The 15,623-nt window shown below is 38.2% G+C and overlaps 1 protein-coding gene across 1 annotated transcript in view; it reads left to right on the top strand.

Moving 5' to 3' along the window:
* The window catches only part of LOC120714164 (1-phosphatidylinositol 4,5-bisphosphate phosphodiesterase beta-1-like), a 36,246-nt gene extending 21,777 nt beyond the window's left edge, over positions 1 to 14,469 (top strand). Inside the window, exons 17-32 of the mRNA XM_040000235.1 lie at positions 520 to 604; positions 852 to 976; positions 1,679 to 1,833; positions 1,944 to 2,111; positions 2,194 to 2,293; positions 3,022 to 3,126; positions 5,253 to 5,365; positions 5,448 to 5,598; positions 5,744 to 5,797; positions 6,844 to 7,021; positions 7,292 to 7,424; positions 7,702 to 7,778; positions 10,164 to 10,253; positions 10,416 to 10,473; positions 10,647 to 10,733; positions 11,221 to 14,469. Of these exons, the coding sequence (XP_039856169.1) occupies positions 520 to 604; positions 852 to 976; positions 1,679 to 1,833; positions 1,944 to 2,111; positions 2,194 to 2,293; positions 3,022 to 3,126; positions 5,253 to 5,365; positions 5,448 to 5,598; positions 5,744 to 5,797; positions 6,844 to 7,021; positions 7,292 to 7,424; positions 7,702 to 7,778; positions 10,164 to 10,253; positions 10,416 to 10,473; positions 10,647 to 10,733; positions 11,221 to 11,373 (1,832 nt within the window). The 3' untranslated portion in view covers positions 11,374 to 14,469. The remainder of the gene's footprint in view (positions 1 to 519; positions 605 to 851; positions 977 to 1,678; positions 1,834 to 1,943; positions 2,112 to 2,193; positions 2,294 to 3,021; positions 3,127 to 5,252; positions 5,366 to 5,447; positions 5,599 to 5,743; positions 5,798 to 6,843; positions 7,022 to 7,291; positions 7,425 to 7,701; positions 7,779 to 10,163; positions 10,254 to 10,415; positions 10,474 to 10,646; positions 10,734 to 11,220) is intronic.
* The last annotated feature ends 1,154 nt before the right edge of the window (positions 14,470 to 15,623 follow it).

Here is a 15,623-nt window from a genome sequence, read left to right as displayed (position 1 = left end):
TGAACTAGCCAGCCAGTCATAAGCAAAAGTAGGCAATATTTATGGTTGTACCACATATTTTGACACTGCCCTGCCCTGCTACAGACCTGCAGCTCATATCTGCAAAGCTCTGCAATCGCATCCTACACAGTCATGTTGAACACTTAACACCTCAGTCCTCCTATAATTTATCAGTTTGGTTAAGATCTGGTGACTGTGAAGATCATAGCACAGGATTTACATCACATTAATTCTCCTCAAACCATTCAGTGAACACTTTGTCCTCTTGGAAGAGACACGTTTAATTGTAGGATAAAGGTAATTACTCAGACACTTACACTGACATGTCCCTCTAAAAGAGCAAAAACATGTCAGTAAAGTGGCCCCCACAAAATAACTGAGCCACCAGATCCCCACATAGAGACCAATGGGTTCATCCAGTTCCTTCAATTTGTTAACTTTCTGTAGATGCAGGAAGTTTGAAACCAAACTAATTGCTCAGAAATGCGTGTGTTCTCGTTTTTGTGTGTGTTTGTGTAGAGGCAGCCCGCTGTTACCACATGTCGTCTTTTGTGGAGACCAAAGCGTTGGAGCATCTCACAAAGTCACCAGTGGAGTTTGTAGAGTATCCTTGGCAACAGTTACCACAGTTACATCACACCAAGGCACCATCACTTTATTTTTCATTGACTTCTCACTTTTGCTTGCTTTTTTTCTGTTAACCTTCAGAAATCTTTGTAACTCAGTAAGTTCTGATTAAGTTTTCATTTCATCAGCTTCTATACCAGCAGCTTTTAGTACAATACATTTTACATGAATCTATATGTTAGCACTACTAATGAAATAATGGTCCTTAACCTTCTGTTAACCAGATATAATAAATCTCAGCTGAGTCGAATCTACCCAAAAGGAACCAGAGTGGATTCATCAAATTTTATGCCTCAACTCTTCTGGAATGCAGGATGTCAACTGGTGGCTCTAAACTACCAAACTATTGGTAAACTATTTTTTCTTTTTCTTTTTTTTTTGTAAAAGGTGCATTCAAGGACCTTTAATAAAAGTCCTCCCACAAGCAAGTATCCTATCATGGAAAGCCCACTGGCCAATTCCATGTTAAAAGACTAATCTGAATAAATGAAGCCACGAACATAACAGTTCATCTCTGACTCATCCCTACGGAGATCTTGAACAATTGCTGTGCTAATCCACATTAAACCAAGGAAAACATTTGACACAGTTGAAACTGCTCTGGACCTCTACTGGAAGATTGCGACTTTTATGTGCCACCGTTGACTGTCATGAAGAAATGTCATTATTGACATTTTAGAGGGAATGCCATTTTTGGAATTGCAGAATTCTCCCATTTAGGTTTCTTTTGAGTGCCATGTCTCTGCCTTATAATGCTTCTGCCTTAGTAAAAGAAAGCATTCAAGATTTCCCCCCCTTTTTAGTGCATTTTAAATTAAGGGAGATAGTCTTTCCAAGGCTATCCAGGCTTTGCAAGTGCTCATTTGTTAACCACTTACCCTTGTTTAGAGTCAGATCAGCTGAAAATGTACTTCAGAAGCCACTGATTCCCCAAAATAACACATTCCACTTTGCTGCTCTTTTGTGCAACAACCAGAGTGCAGCTGCACAGCTCAAACTCAAACTGGTGCTTTAAGCCTTTGTGATGCTAAACTTCAATTTTCTGTTGCAGATTTGTCCATGCAGCTGAATCTCTTTATGTTCGAGTACAACGGTCGGAGCGGCTACAGGTTGAAGCCTGAGTTCATGAGGCGCCCAGACAAACACTTTGACCCTTTTACGGAAAACACAGTAGATGGCATTGTAGCTAACACCCTCTCTGTGAAGGTATATTCACAGTGCTTTTTTTTTTTTTTAAACAGTCTCTATTGGTATAACTCTTGTTGTATCTTCCTGTATATGTTTAAACAAATATAAGTGAATCCTCTGTGTTTCAGGTCATTTCAGGCCAGTTCCTGACTGAGCGGAGAGTGGGGGTGTATGTGGAGGTGGAGATGTTCGGACTCCCTGCAGACACTCGGCGGAAAGCTCTGAAGACCAAAACGTCTCAGAACAACAATGCCATCAATCCAGTGTGGGACGAAGAGCCGATTGTGTTCAAAAAGGTGCGTTACAGGGAGTCAGATGTCTTACCTGTGCATACTAATTAGCCTATTAACAGTGTGACTGTGACAAATCTTTTCATAGGTGATTCTTCCTACCCTGGCCTCACTAAGAATTGCTGCCTTTGAAGAAGGGGGGAAATTTATTGGTCATCGAATTATTCCGGTGTCTGCCATTAGGCCAGGTATTCATTCATTTCAACCTTTGATTCTCACCCTGGTGTTAAATGTTAAAGTATTTATCTATCAGATACTGACCTTTTTGTACCTTTAGTGCTGACTGCTATTACTAACTACACCTCTCAGAGATTTCTTTGAGTGTGCTTGAGTTTCTATGGGTTCACTAGTTTGTATTGCAGTTTTTCTTCTCCATGTTTCTTATGGAGTTTATTGTGTTTTCCTTGTACAAAGACAGCAATATGTTATCAAGCTTAGCAGACAATAACTGTCCAAACTCCCAGGAAATGAACTGATGATAAAATAATAAAATAAAAAGTCACAGAGAATAAAAATCAGCATTTTTTTATATGTGTAGATGTTTTACGGCACCTATCACGAAAGATTCATACATAAATATTTCTTTGGCTTTTCATGCTTGTGGAGACTGTACAGATGTTGATATTTGTGTCATTGATCATATTTTGGGGCTCTAGATTTTTCTGCTTACCTTACCTCCCGGGAAACATCCTGACTTTTATGTTCAGACTTTAGTTGTGTGATCAGGTTGCAGAGGCACAAACAATGTGAACTAAATAAGTTTTTTTTCTGTGTAGTTTGACTTCACTCATGCTTGGTCTGAAAACACTTAGCATTTCTTACTGCCAACTAACTTTATTGCCGGGATTTTGTGCATTGCATTAAATATTTATCTGTCTACATGAACCAGATGACTGTTGCATCTGTTACTCTGCAGGTTATCGTTACATCGGCTTGAGGAATGAGAAAAACCAGTCTCTGATTCTGCCAGCTGTGTTCGTCTACATTGAAGTCAAAGACTATGTCCCAGATACATTTGCTGGTACAAACTTCTGGACTGTTTAATGGCATCACAGAACCAAATAGCTACACTAACTGATTTATTTCATGTTTTTTGTTTTCATAACAAAACCAAGCATCACATAAAAGAACATGGGGGAAAGGGCAGTGTCTTTATTTATGCAAGGTGGCTTACAGCAAAAGGTATCCACTGTTGTGACAGTTTTTCAACACATGTAGGATCCCAAGCTCTGTAGTGCCACCTACAGGACATATCGTGACCAATCATGGCTGAAGTGGGCTCCTGTTTTTGCGTCTATTTGGCTCATCCATTAGCAGAAACCCACTCCTTGCAGTAAATCTCTTGAACATATTCATTGGCTCAATAGAATAAAGGTTTTATCATTTTAATGTCTCACCCACATGATTGAGCACAAGTGTCTTAAACGGCTAAAATATTTTATTTGATCATCAGCTGAAGAGCTTTCAGAACATTGTTTATGCATTTAAAGTCCAGAGTGCAGTGGGGCGCCTTTGTTTGTTTGTTTGTTTGTTTAATGAATGACCAAAACTGACAAAATCACAAATCACATCACATAAATACAAATCACATAAATAAACATTAGTACTGCTATTCTTCTGATTTACTTACTCATAATTTGCATAATTTGGCAAATGGAAAGAAATGCAGTAACAAAAAATCAACATAAATCCATGTAAATTGCTAAAATTATTAAATAAAAATGGTGAAAAAAAAAGAAAATTACATAAGGATGTAAATAAATAGGGGAATTAATACAAAGTTAAATATTTTTATAAATTAATTCATGTTTGCGTGTATTTTTTTATCATAAACAATTTTTATTTATTTCATTTAAACTTCAATAACAGAACTTAAAGATAAATACATAAATAAATAATTAAAAAAACAAAACAAACAAAAAAATAACCCCAAAAAACACACCAATCCCCACACCACCACTCTGTCATTACTCCTCTGTTCTTCAAGTTACAGAAAGCCAGCTTGTAAAGGGGGACCAAATACAATCATATTGATGCAATTTGTCTAATAAACCATAAGTCACTTTTTCGTAAGACGCCAACTTAGCCATTGCCATTTTGCCACTCTTCATAGGGAGGGGGGTTCTTTTTCCGCCAATGTCTTAGCAGGACCCATTTGGCCGTAGTAAGAGCCAGAATAATCCATCTTTTTGTATAACTGGAAAAATCTCCATCAGAAAGTTGTGTGGTTATACCAAGTATGGACAGTTTTGGTGAGATACCAAATCTCCTTTTCAAAACACTGAAAATTACCTCCATTATGTTTTCCTACTAATCCCAAAGCTCCATAAGATATGTAAAATCGAAGCATTTTGACCATCACATCTCCAACATTTGTCCATAGAGGCCAGGTTCCATTTATACAATTGTTGCAGTGTTCGATGCCACTTATGGATTATCTTAAGTTGAATAAATCTACTGCCTGTTTCTTAGTATTAACATTTTGAAAACATGAATCCCATTCAACTGAAGATATGTCCAATGCCATGTCCTGGGCCAAGTAGCCCTTAACTTTAAGGAGAGGGTCAGCTGACCGTTCTTGCAATAAGTGATAAATCTTAGAGGTAATACCTTTACCCAAGGATGATCTTGAGAGCAGGACTTCCACAGGGCTGCCCACAGGACAACTCAAGGGCGTTCCCAGCCACTTCGATAATGAACTATGTATTTGGACATATCTCCAGAATTGATTACGCTGCAACTTATATAACTCCACAATTTTATCAAAGCTTAAAAAACATTTAGTCCCACAGTCAAATAAATCGGATGCATAAAGGATGCCTGCCTTACGCCACTGTAACCAGTCAACTGATGTCCCTCCAATTAAAATTAAAAATGTTTGCGTGTATTTTTAATATTTCTGGTGCATTCAGTGGAAAATGTATTTATTTATTTTGGTCTTTTAGTTATTCACTTGATTTTGGTTTTAGCATTTCAATTTTTATCTTCATATGTGTACACAAAAACTATGACTTCTTCCTGTTTTAAATAACTGCTACATGTTAGTCAATCTGATATGGTCACATACACATAACCATATTCATGATGTCCACATAGTCCTCATGCAATGCCATCAGCTCTGTGTGTGTTTGTTCATATTTCTTCTAGATGTAATCGAGGCTCTATCGAACCCTATTCGCTATGTCAACCTTCTGGAGCAAAGATCTAAACAGCTGGCAGCCCTGACTCTGGAGGATGGCGAGGAGGACACGCAGACTGAGGTCAGACCTGCTTCGATTCTATTCATTCTTTGTCTCGTGAGCTAAAAGTTTGGCTGTAAAAGGTCTTGGTATTGATTTCCAGGAGGAGACTGAAAGCTGTGCAGAGCGTAAGACTGATCTGAAATCAGCTCCACTAGAAAACGGGCTTAGCCCGGCCTCTGGCCCACCGGGCCACACCCCCATCGCCACCACACCCAAAGCTTCTGCAGCCAATCAACAGGCAGCCACGACAGGTAGTTAGCAAATGCAAGTGAAGATGCACACACTAATACAAATATTAAATGACTGATAAAAGTGAACTGCAGATATTCTAATGATAATATGTACAAATACTAAATTTACTTTTTTGATATGGATTTTCTCTTTTCTACATTTTAGATGCAGCCAAACCAGCAGCCAAGACTGAAGACCTGGTTTTAAGTGTTTTGATAGGTCAGTATTTACATAATTACATATTAAGATTTCTTATTTTAATTCTCTGGATTGGTCTGAAAGTGTGATTCAGTGATAGCAAATTTAAAAAATAATTAAGAGCAAAATTAGCACTGAGTGTATCTTAAATATATCGTGTATTATATATGTTTATATAAAGGTGAGTCTAGGACTAGGTCTGAAAAGTGAAGCCAATCCATGCATGTCTTAAACCTGTGATTTTTCTAAAGGCTTGCAGAAGAAGTCTGTTTTCATAGAAGCAGGGAAAATTAACTTTATTGATTTATGATCTCAGGAAATACATTCCTACTAAGTATATGATCACAGTCATTAACATGAATGGCATCATTTTTTATTTTGTTTATTTATTTATTCATTTTATCTATAAAGTGTGGTGTACTTTAAGGTGAGGTTTCCTTTTGGTTGACAACATGAAGTGTTACTTGGTTTCTCAGTCGCTCATCGTGGTTTGCATGTTTACACAGAGCCTTTACAGAGAAGGTGTACTGGAGTATTTGTATTTTGCAAGTATAATCATCAGTGTGTGCTTATAGATAATAAACTTTAGGGGTTTTTTTTATTAAAAGAAATTCTGTATCCTTTTTGTAGCAGCAAGGCTTGGAAAACTTTTTGTACATGAGTAAAAATGTGTGCATTGTGTACTTTGAATGACATTATGAAATACTTCAGTTGTTGGGAAGTGGGGAATGAGGACCCAGTTGCAGGACTCTTAATGATGAGCGGTGCGTTTATTTACAGTGATGTAAACAGTTCACACGAAACCCCGTGCTCTCCCCTGACTCCCATGCTGTGTCTTCTTCCCAAAAAATCCTTGTTTAGTGCTCTCTGCTCCTGTGTCTCTGCACTCCCCGTGCTCACTGCTCTCTCTGGTCCCACACTCCTCCTGGGGGAAACAATAGAGGCAGCCTTTGACTTAATTCCAGCAGGCATACACTCACTGAACTGAATTACAAAAAACAATGATTCCGGAGTTTTAACACAAACTAATCATACACTGTATGATCTGTGATCACATATGGTAACAGATGTCCCAGTGTGCACTTTGGAGAATCTGCAGCAGTCCAAAGTTTACCAGAAGGAGCAGAGGCGCCAGTTTAAAGAGCTGAAGGAGTTAGTGAGGAGACACCAGAAGAAAACGTCAGAACTCCTCCGAGAGTTCAACAATAAATACAAGAAGACAGCAAGACAATGCAGCAAGAACAGGTACGCACACCAACGTTATTATAGTAAATAAAATAAAACTAACTAAAACTAAACTGAATTGAAAATTACAAAGTCAAAATGAAAAAAAAGAGAAAAATAATTATACATTTTAAAGCTGTAATAACTCTGACGCACACAGACACGTTGTGTTTGTGTTTTTTTAATTATAACATTTTTTTCTCTTATCATATTGAAATAACACCTGTTATTTTACTGTGAAAGAGAGGGGAAAGTGTTTCATTTTAAAATCTTCGATTTGCCCTTGGTCAGGAGTTCGAACTCGGACAGTGAGAAGGACGACCGTCTGCAGCAGCTGAGAGAAGAGCAGCATCAGCAGCTTCTGGCTCTGAGGCAGGAACAGTACTATAGTCAGAAATATCTGCAGAGAGAACACATTAAAACGGTAAAATCTAACAAAACGAACTTTTAAAACAAAAAAAATAGTTTCTTCACTTTTGATTGAAGTATTATTGACAAGGGAAACTCATAATAACATCTTCCCCAAAAGACAAATTGCTAATAAGTATCACGCTATGATTGGCATGACAGAAAGTTTCTCCCCCCCAGGCTGTATAGCAATAAGAATGATGTTTGACAGGCTCTGTGTTAAGTTAGCGCCTTCAGTTTTGAGCATGTCTGTAAAATGTATTTGTGTGAACCAGTGTCTTTGTTCCCTCCAGCTGACGGAGCGGCTGACCAGTCTGGCTGAGGAGAGTCACAACACCCAGATGAAGAAGCTCAAAGACATCTGTGACAAGTGAGATAAAAATCTGTGACTGAAGTCTCACGGGTCTTTAAGCTCAGAGGAATTCCACATGGTGTTAGAGTTATTTTCATAACAGCAGTAGCTTGAAGAGCATTCCCTCTGAGCTGCTTCAGGCAACAGCAGGTTGGATTTTTGCAGGGCATGGTGCCATTCTTTATGGTCTTTATACCATAAAGACAAAATTTGACAACCTCCCCTTTACACTTAATGACAAGTTTGGATGTGTCAGTATATACGAATAAAGATGTGGTTTGACGACCACTAGAAACCGTCCTCCCTACTTCTGATGCAAACAACTCGGCTCAGAAAAGAGCTGCACGGATAACTACTAGTAGGCTTTCAGGGGGCTAAGAGTTAATTTTGAATTTGATCCTAGCAATACAACTAAAAAAAACAGGGTGTGTTTACTACTGTGTAGCATCCCCTCATTTTTTAACAATGGTCTGTTTTCTTATTTTTTAAAACAAGGTCTGGACTGCAGGTCAGCTTTGGATTCTTCCAGTACAAAGCCAGGCTGTCACAATAGTTGCATTTGAATTCTCTTGCTGAAATCAGCAAGGCTTTCCCTGAAAAACAGCATCATCTGCATGTGAATGTATATTTCCATAAAAATCTGTATATACCTTTCAGCACTGATGGTGCCCTTCCAGATGTGCAAACCGCCAAGTCCACACTTATAAATGAGTGCTGATAACAAGCCAGATGGTTCCACTCTTCTTTAGTCCAAAGGATGTAGTTTCCATGTTTTCCAAAAGAAAATCTCAAATTGTTCTCATACAGGTTTCCAGTTTGCCTAAATGAGTTTTGGCAGCAACGTTTCTGGATTATGTTCACATATGGATTCTCCATTGTGTGATAGAGCTTTAACCTGCATTTGTGGATGGCACAGCAAATCCACAGTGTTCACAGACACTGATTTCTGGAAGTGTTCCTGTTTGGATGTATTTGCATATTCCAGTAAATAAAACATGTCATTTATTTATTTATCAGGCACATTTTCACATAAGCATATTTTCCTTTTCAAATGAAATCATAATCACTGTTTTGACACCTAATTATGACAACATAATATATCTACTGCCAGCATTTTGAGAAATATTTATATTGTAAAACATGAAACTAATGATCTGCAATATTATTAATTTTTTATATTGAAAGTAATGTAGAAATTCTCCTAGTATTATCATATTAAATGGTGGAAGAAAAACAGACAAAGCATGCATTTAACAGCTTAAAATTATAGGCAGTTACCTTGAAATGCTTAAATTGCTCCTAGAGCTAATTGAAGGTGATTTAATAATTCAGTTCAATTCAGTTTTATTTATACAGCACCAATCACAACAACAGTCACCTCAAGGCACTTTAGATTGTAAGTGGGAAGGAAAAACTCCCTTTTAACAGGAAGAAACCAGGCTCAGGGAGGGGCGGGGCCATCTGCTGCGACCGGTTGGAGTGAGAGAAGGAAGACAGGATAAAGACATGCTGTGGAAGAGAGACAGAGATTAATAACAGATATGATTCAATGCAGAGAGGTCTATTAACACACAGTGAGTGAGAAAGGTAACTGAAGAAGAAACACAATACAGCATAGGAATCCCTCAGCAGCCTACACCTATTGCAGCATTACAAAGGGGGGATTCAGGGTCTCCTGATCCAGCCCTAACTATATGCTTTATCAAAAAGGAAAACCCAGCTAAGATTAGCTAAGGCTTAATCTTAGGTATTTATCTAGTTAAGATTAAGCCTAATCTTAAAAGTAGGGATAGCGTCTGTCTCCCAAATCCAAATTAGAAGCTGGTTCCACTGAGGAGGGAAAATGAAGGCTCTCCCTCCCATTCTACTTTTGAATACTCTGGGAGCAACAAGTAAGCCTGCTGTGTGAGGCATGAAAGCTCGTTTTGACCTCCGCATTTTCTATTGGCCCCAGAGGGAGCAACTCCACTGGAAGCAAAAATTAGATGTGAATTCCACAACAGAAGCCATGATGGTAAAACCATAGCTTCTGTTATATAAAAAATATAAATAAAAAAAGCTTTTAGTTTGAATCAGATTCAAGTGGTAATTCTATGCTTTCAGTTTTTACATTGTAGTGACAATTAAAATAAGGTTAACAATAGAAAGGGACAGATTAGAGGGCATCATCTGGGCAATTCTTCAAATACCGGCCCAAATAATTGCCAGGAAGAGTTACCAAGATGGCTCTGGATTGCTAAAGATGTCTTTTTAAAGTACATGATACTTTATATGTACCCTATCTTATTTCAGCTGTTCTTCAAAAGATACTATGAGCTAGACTTTTACCCAGTGCACTTCTAAAAACTTGATACCATGTTTTTTCCCAAACATTTGCTCTAATCTTTCTTTCTGCTTCTGTAGGGAGAAAAAAGAGCTGAAGAAGCAGATGGATCGAAGGAGAACAGAGAAGATCAACCAAGCAAAGACCAAAGAGAAACATCTGGCTGAGGAGTACGATCTATAAGCACACGCACACACATTTCACTATTTATCTAGCTGCTGTAGCTTGCTCATCTGCTTCATGCACTGATCCACTGATCTAGTCTCATTAGAAGAGAAAAATATTTATCTCAGATCCAATCAATGTCAATCCATCTGTCTCTATGTTCCCAGGGAGAAGATTGAGATCAATAAGTCCTACGTCAATGAAGTCGTCCAGAACATTAAAAGGGTGAGCAGCAGATGAGGTTAAAGGAATTTTTATGGGCCTTTCCATAAAGTGAATTCCAAAGAGACAATTATGAAAATTTTATGGCTGCAACACTCTCTCCATTTAGTGCAACTCTGTCTTTCTGCAATCATAAAATGCTCCATAAAACTGTATGTCTGTTTGTTTATCCTCAGCTTGAGGAGACTCAGGCAAAGCGCCACGAGCAGCTGGTGGAGCAACACAATGATCTCCTGCAAGAGATACAAGACCAGAAGCCAAAGGTAAATATGAGTTTCTCTTTCTGTCCACAATTAAGTTCATTTATTTTTAGCCAAAGTCGGTGAAATCTGCCACCGACCACTTTGCAAGCTTCATGCGCAAATGCACTGCTTGGCAAGAACATTTCTTGTACATGAGGCTCGAAACTGGTACTGCTGTCTGCCCACACCCACGCACTTTAGAGGCAGCGCTGACGTCAACGTGGGGCATTTAAAGGATGCAATGTGGCCTCTGGCAGCCATATTGGAGCTGTTCGAGTGTTGGCAGAAACGGCTGACAACAGCTGGTTGCGTTTCTGAATGTACAACCCATCTGTCTCAACTGTAGGAGATAACTAAACAAATTTGTGTGGTGTTTCTGACTGGGACCTGACTCATCATGGTTATATTTCGCTACATCTGCCGTTATGTAATCCCACCTTAGCCACAAAAAAATCTTTAAAAGCAATCTATCCTCAGTGAGCAAGCGAATGTGTGTGGTGTTTTCCAGCTGCAGGGCTCTGTGGAGGCAGAGTTTCAGGAGAAGTTCCAGCGTTTGCCTGGAGAGATTCACGACTTCCTGCAGGACAGGAAGTTGGAGGTTCGAGGCCACAGCAAGTCACGACCTTCCACCCCACACGAAGCTCTTTCAGAGGAGGACTGAAGAGGGGGAAAAGGGATGAAGGAGCGAGGGGGAATGAGGAACGAGAACAATTGGATCAATGGAAGCAGCGTGGAGTAGATCAATGAAATGCAAAGCATGAGAATAAAAGATAACAAGAAGTATTGATGAAGAGGACGCGAAAGAGTAAATAATCAAGTTTATATAGACTGTTACTTCTTTTTAATGGAAGAATGCTTTAACAATTTATTTTTTATTCCATTCTAGCATGAACTTTGTGTGTTTAATACAAGTGTTTAATCAGACCCCGTTTAGTCTTGCATTAAGTCTTCTATTCTGTCATCTGTTATTTTAGACCTCAACAGTTTGTACTGCATGACTGCATATCTATCTATCTATCTATCTATCTATCTATCTATCTATCTATCTATCTATCTATCTATCTATCTATCTATCTATCTATCTATCTATCTATCTATCTATCTATCTATCTATCTATCTATCTATCTATCATTTGAAGATCACTGAACATACATCAGGCTCTGTCTTATCGGAGAGAAATCTTTACAAATATAGAGTTTTCAACAGAGTTTCAACAAATTCTAAGCAGCTGTTTGCCCTTTTTACTTGTCCAGTCTGCTATAACAATGTCAAAAAATTTAAAAAACCACAAAGCTAGAACAATTCCATCCTGGAGCACTCGGCGCCATGCTTTTACAAACACAATCAGCACACTTGGTCTGGTGCTGCCAAGAATAAAATGCACTGTAGCATTTGTTTGAGCTGAGAGTTTTTAAAACAGAACCACTAACGTCTGGGTTTTGTTAAATCTCTCAAGGACAGAAAAAGACATTTTGCAATTCACAATTCTCCCAAGTATCTCCACTCCAAGGCTGGCTGAACTCACAGTTGGAAGCTGTTACTCACTAAATCTGGATGAAACTCTTTTATTTAGAAAGACAGAAAGATTAGAATTTAAGGGGTTAATACATGACAACAGTTAATGCTGTATTTTTTTTATGCATTTATTTATCACTGTTATTATAAACGCTTTCTTTTCTTTTCTTTTTTTTTGGCTAGCATCACTGATATAGCCACAGGCTACATGCCTGACTTCCGAGCAGCTTTGCAGCTGGGATGTTGGTGATTTTGTCAGGGACACCTCAGTGGTGGAAATGCAAGAGAGGCAAATGTTTTCCTTTTTCTGCCTACATCCTGATAATAATGCATTCCGTTTCTTTTTTTTGATTTTAAATAGGATTTTTTTTTTTCCCTGTTTACTGTCATACAGATGAGGTGTGATTTTTTTTTTTAAAGGAGCTGACAATAACTCCATAATATAAAAAACCTTTACCTGCTGTAAGTTTGTCTGATCTCCCTTAAAAAGTCATCTTCTGGTGCACATCTGGACAATTATTAATAGAGATGCTTTTTTTTTTTTAGATCTCCCAGTGGAAGTCCCGCTTTGTTCTCTTGCACTTGCGCCTCTGTGACAGACGCTGGATCTCCTCTTATGTGTCACAACTGCGATCCTTCAATTTGATTTTCATTTCTATAATTGTTGCAGGGAGACAAATCTGGTGACTGGTCTAAAGCAGTGTGCAAAGGTTGTTTTAGTGGCTTAAGAAGTCCTGCATTTTCAGTTCTGTTCTGAATGTTCTCCTTTAAATATCCTTCCACTGACTCAAGTTGCTACAATTATATTCAGTCTTGACAGTCTCTCACTGAGAGGTGAATTTATAATTTAAAGCCATATGTAGTTTGAAAGAAAATGACAAGCATTCTCTCACTGCCACTTCTTGTCTGAAGAGATGCCTTTACAAGTGGAAACGGTGAAGTCTTCAACTGGAAAGAGACCCTGCTCACATTACAATTAATGACCATCCACACAAAACTCAGGTCAGTTTGAAGCAGAGGTTGATGTTTTCTCTCTGTACAAGCTTGGAGTGAGTAGGGAAATCACAGACCAAAGGTGCAAGGGGTCACAATGGGACTTCAGATAATTTTTTTGTACTCTTCGCTCCGTTTCAGGCAAGTCCCAACTGCTTTTCCATCCTTTGGTTAGGAAGGCCAGACAATCAGAAGGCTTAAAGCAAGAGAAGTCTTAAAGGATGATGAATGAATCAACAGTGCTTCAACAGTGCCCAGTATAAGATAAATAAGGCTTATTTTCACCTGTGAGTTGTGCAAAGCTACTTTAGCTTTGCCCAAGAACAAAAATATGAGCATAGTAGGTCCTCTGTCAGTAATTCTTATCCTAAACCTTTGCCTCATGCAGTTGCATAAACATCTAATTTCATATTTGTGGTTTCAGGATTCTGTTATATAAACATATTACCATGTGTCATATTTCAAGAAGTTAATATCCAGCTCTTTGTATGTGTGTGGGTGTGTATCACTCATCCATATACTGCATTATCTGAACATTAATAAGGATTTTGACACAACTGTTTTAAGGATTTTTTAATGGCAGAACTCTGTGTTTTATTCTAGCAGAAATGATGCTAGTTCCCAGTAAGTGTGTATCATTATCTGCTTTGTGTATTTATTCATGAGATTTTGGCAGGAAATGTAAAACTGATATGTTTTTTCATTGTTTGTTTTTTTAAAGACTGTTAGTAGAAGACATGTTTATACGAGTGAGAAGGATTTGCACTGAAAGATAAAGTACAAAGGTTTTATTATCGGCCTATTTTGGATTTTTTCTGACTACTGTAGTTGCAGCAATCACCCCCTCGACTTGCCCCAGATGCTGCTGCAGAGCTGATTTGGTGGCCAGGTGTCTTTGTTAAATGTGAAAGTCTGCTGCCACTGCATGATTTATTTGTTCTAATGTGAAAGATGTACATAACGTAGTCCTCATTCTGATGACGTATGGATTTATCGGTTGCTATTTTCCTGATATTTAACAGCATAATTTGTAAAGTTTTACTTTGCTGTAAAAATGTAAAATGATTGGAGCTTGTTCCTCTTTGTATAGTGATCTTCCAGAACAATATTTGTTGGAACATTTTCCATGATGTTTTTTTTTTCCTCTAAGGCCTCAGCTGCTTTCAACAACCTTTTTTTTGCCGTGAACCTTTACTTCAAATTTAAGCCACACATGATTGAGCTGGACAATCTGGGGTCACTGTCTGTTCCTGACCTCATAAAGGTAGCTTACACTTGCAGTCTTCATGGCAATATAAAGACTCAGTCATTAACTTTTCACACTAACATCAGAGTGCCTCATCATTCACTAAATTGTCTATTAAAGGATGTTCATGTTTGCAAAGTGGCTGAGGTTCTACTGCAAAAATGTGTTGTTGAACATGCCTCATGCTTTAGCACATATACTGAGCATGCTTTATCGTATTAGATTTCTCCACCAGTTGAATTGTTTCTTGGGTTAATTGAATGCTATTTTAAGACCAGACTATTAAATATTTGATCTAAAAAACAAAGTGTTCTTGGAATGTTTTTTCTACCATTACAGTTGAAGACTTACAGTGTTGCGAGAAGATGCACTGTTCAGGCACTGTGTGAGAGGAGGTAATTGCTGTTGTCAGCCTCGTCAAAGGCAAGCCCACTGAATCGTGCCTGTTCACAAAACTTTGCTGTTGCGGTAATTGCGTGCACAGCCGGGATAACGTGAGCTTTCGGGCGCCGTACTGAAGGTGTGGGGGAGGAAAGTGGAGGAGCTGAGCACCAGTCTGTCACAGGAGATTAATGTGACTATGATAACCTTTCTGCTTCCTAAATAACAAAACATGTAGTGAACTGAATCAAGCCGTACATAAACTGTTAATTAAACACAACATATATTTTTAATTATCTATTTCCTTAATATACGCAACATATTTGTCAATAGAACTTTCCTCTTGTATGTTTTCATTTGCCCTGATGTCATTTGCGTTGTTTTATGCTTTTGTGATTCAACAACCAAACACCTGAAATATATAATTTTATTACCATGGAAACATTTTCATTTGTATTCACTTAAATCCAACAGTTTTTTTGTTGTTTTGTTTTTTGTTTGCTTCCCGTAGCAGTCGGAAAATATCAAAGTTAGCCATCAAACAGCAAACACTGACGCTGAGCATACAGCTAACCTACACAGAACCCTAATCAACCCATGATTCCAAATGGATGTCTCACATGAGCTAACATTTAATAACCTTACAAGATGATTTTCTGACAGATGTTTTCTGCATGACTCTGCTGCCCTCTAGTGAGCAAGAACAATAACGCAGGTGTAATGATAAAATTTAAACTCAGACCAGAATTCAAATCTTTTTTTTTTTGTTGTTGCT

The sequence above is a fragment of the Simochromis diagramma genome, unplaced genomic scaffold (assembly GCF_900408965.1).
Source record: "Simochromis diagramma unplaced genomic scaffold, fSimDia1.1 OVJJ01000596.1, whole genome shotgun sequence".
NCBI lineage: Eukaryota > Metazoa > Chordata > Actinopteri > Cichliformes > Cichlidae > Simochromis > Simochromis diagramma.
This window is presented reverse-complemented; position numbering and strand designations above follow the sequence as displayed.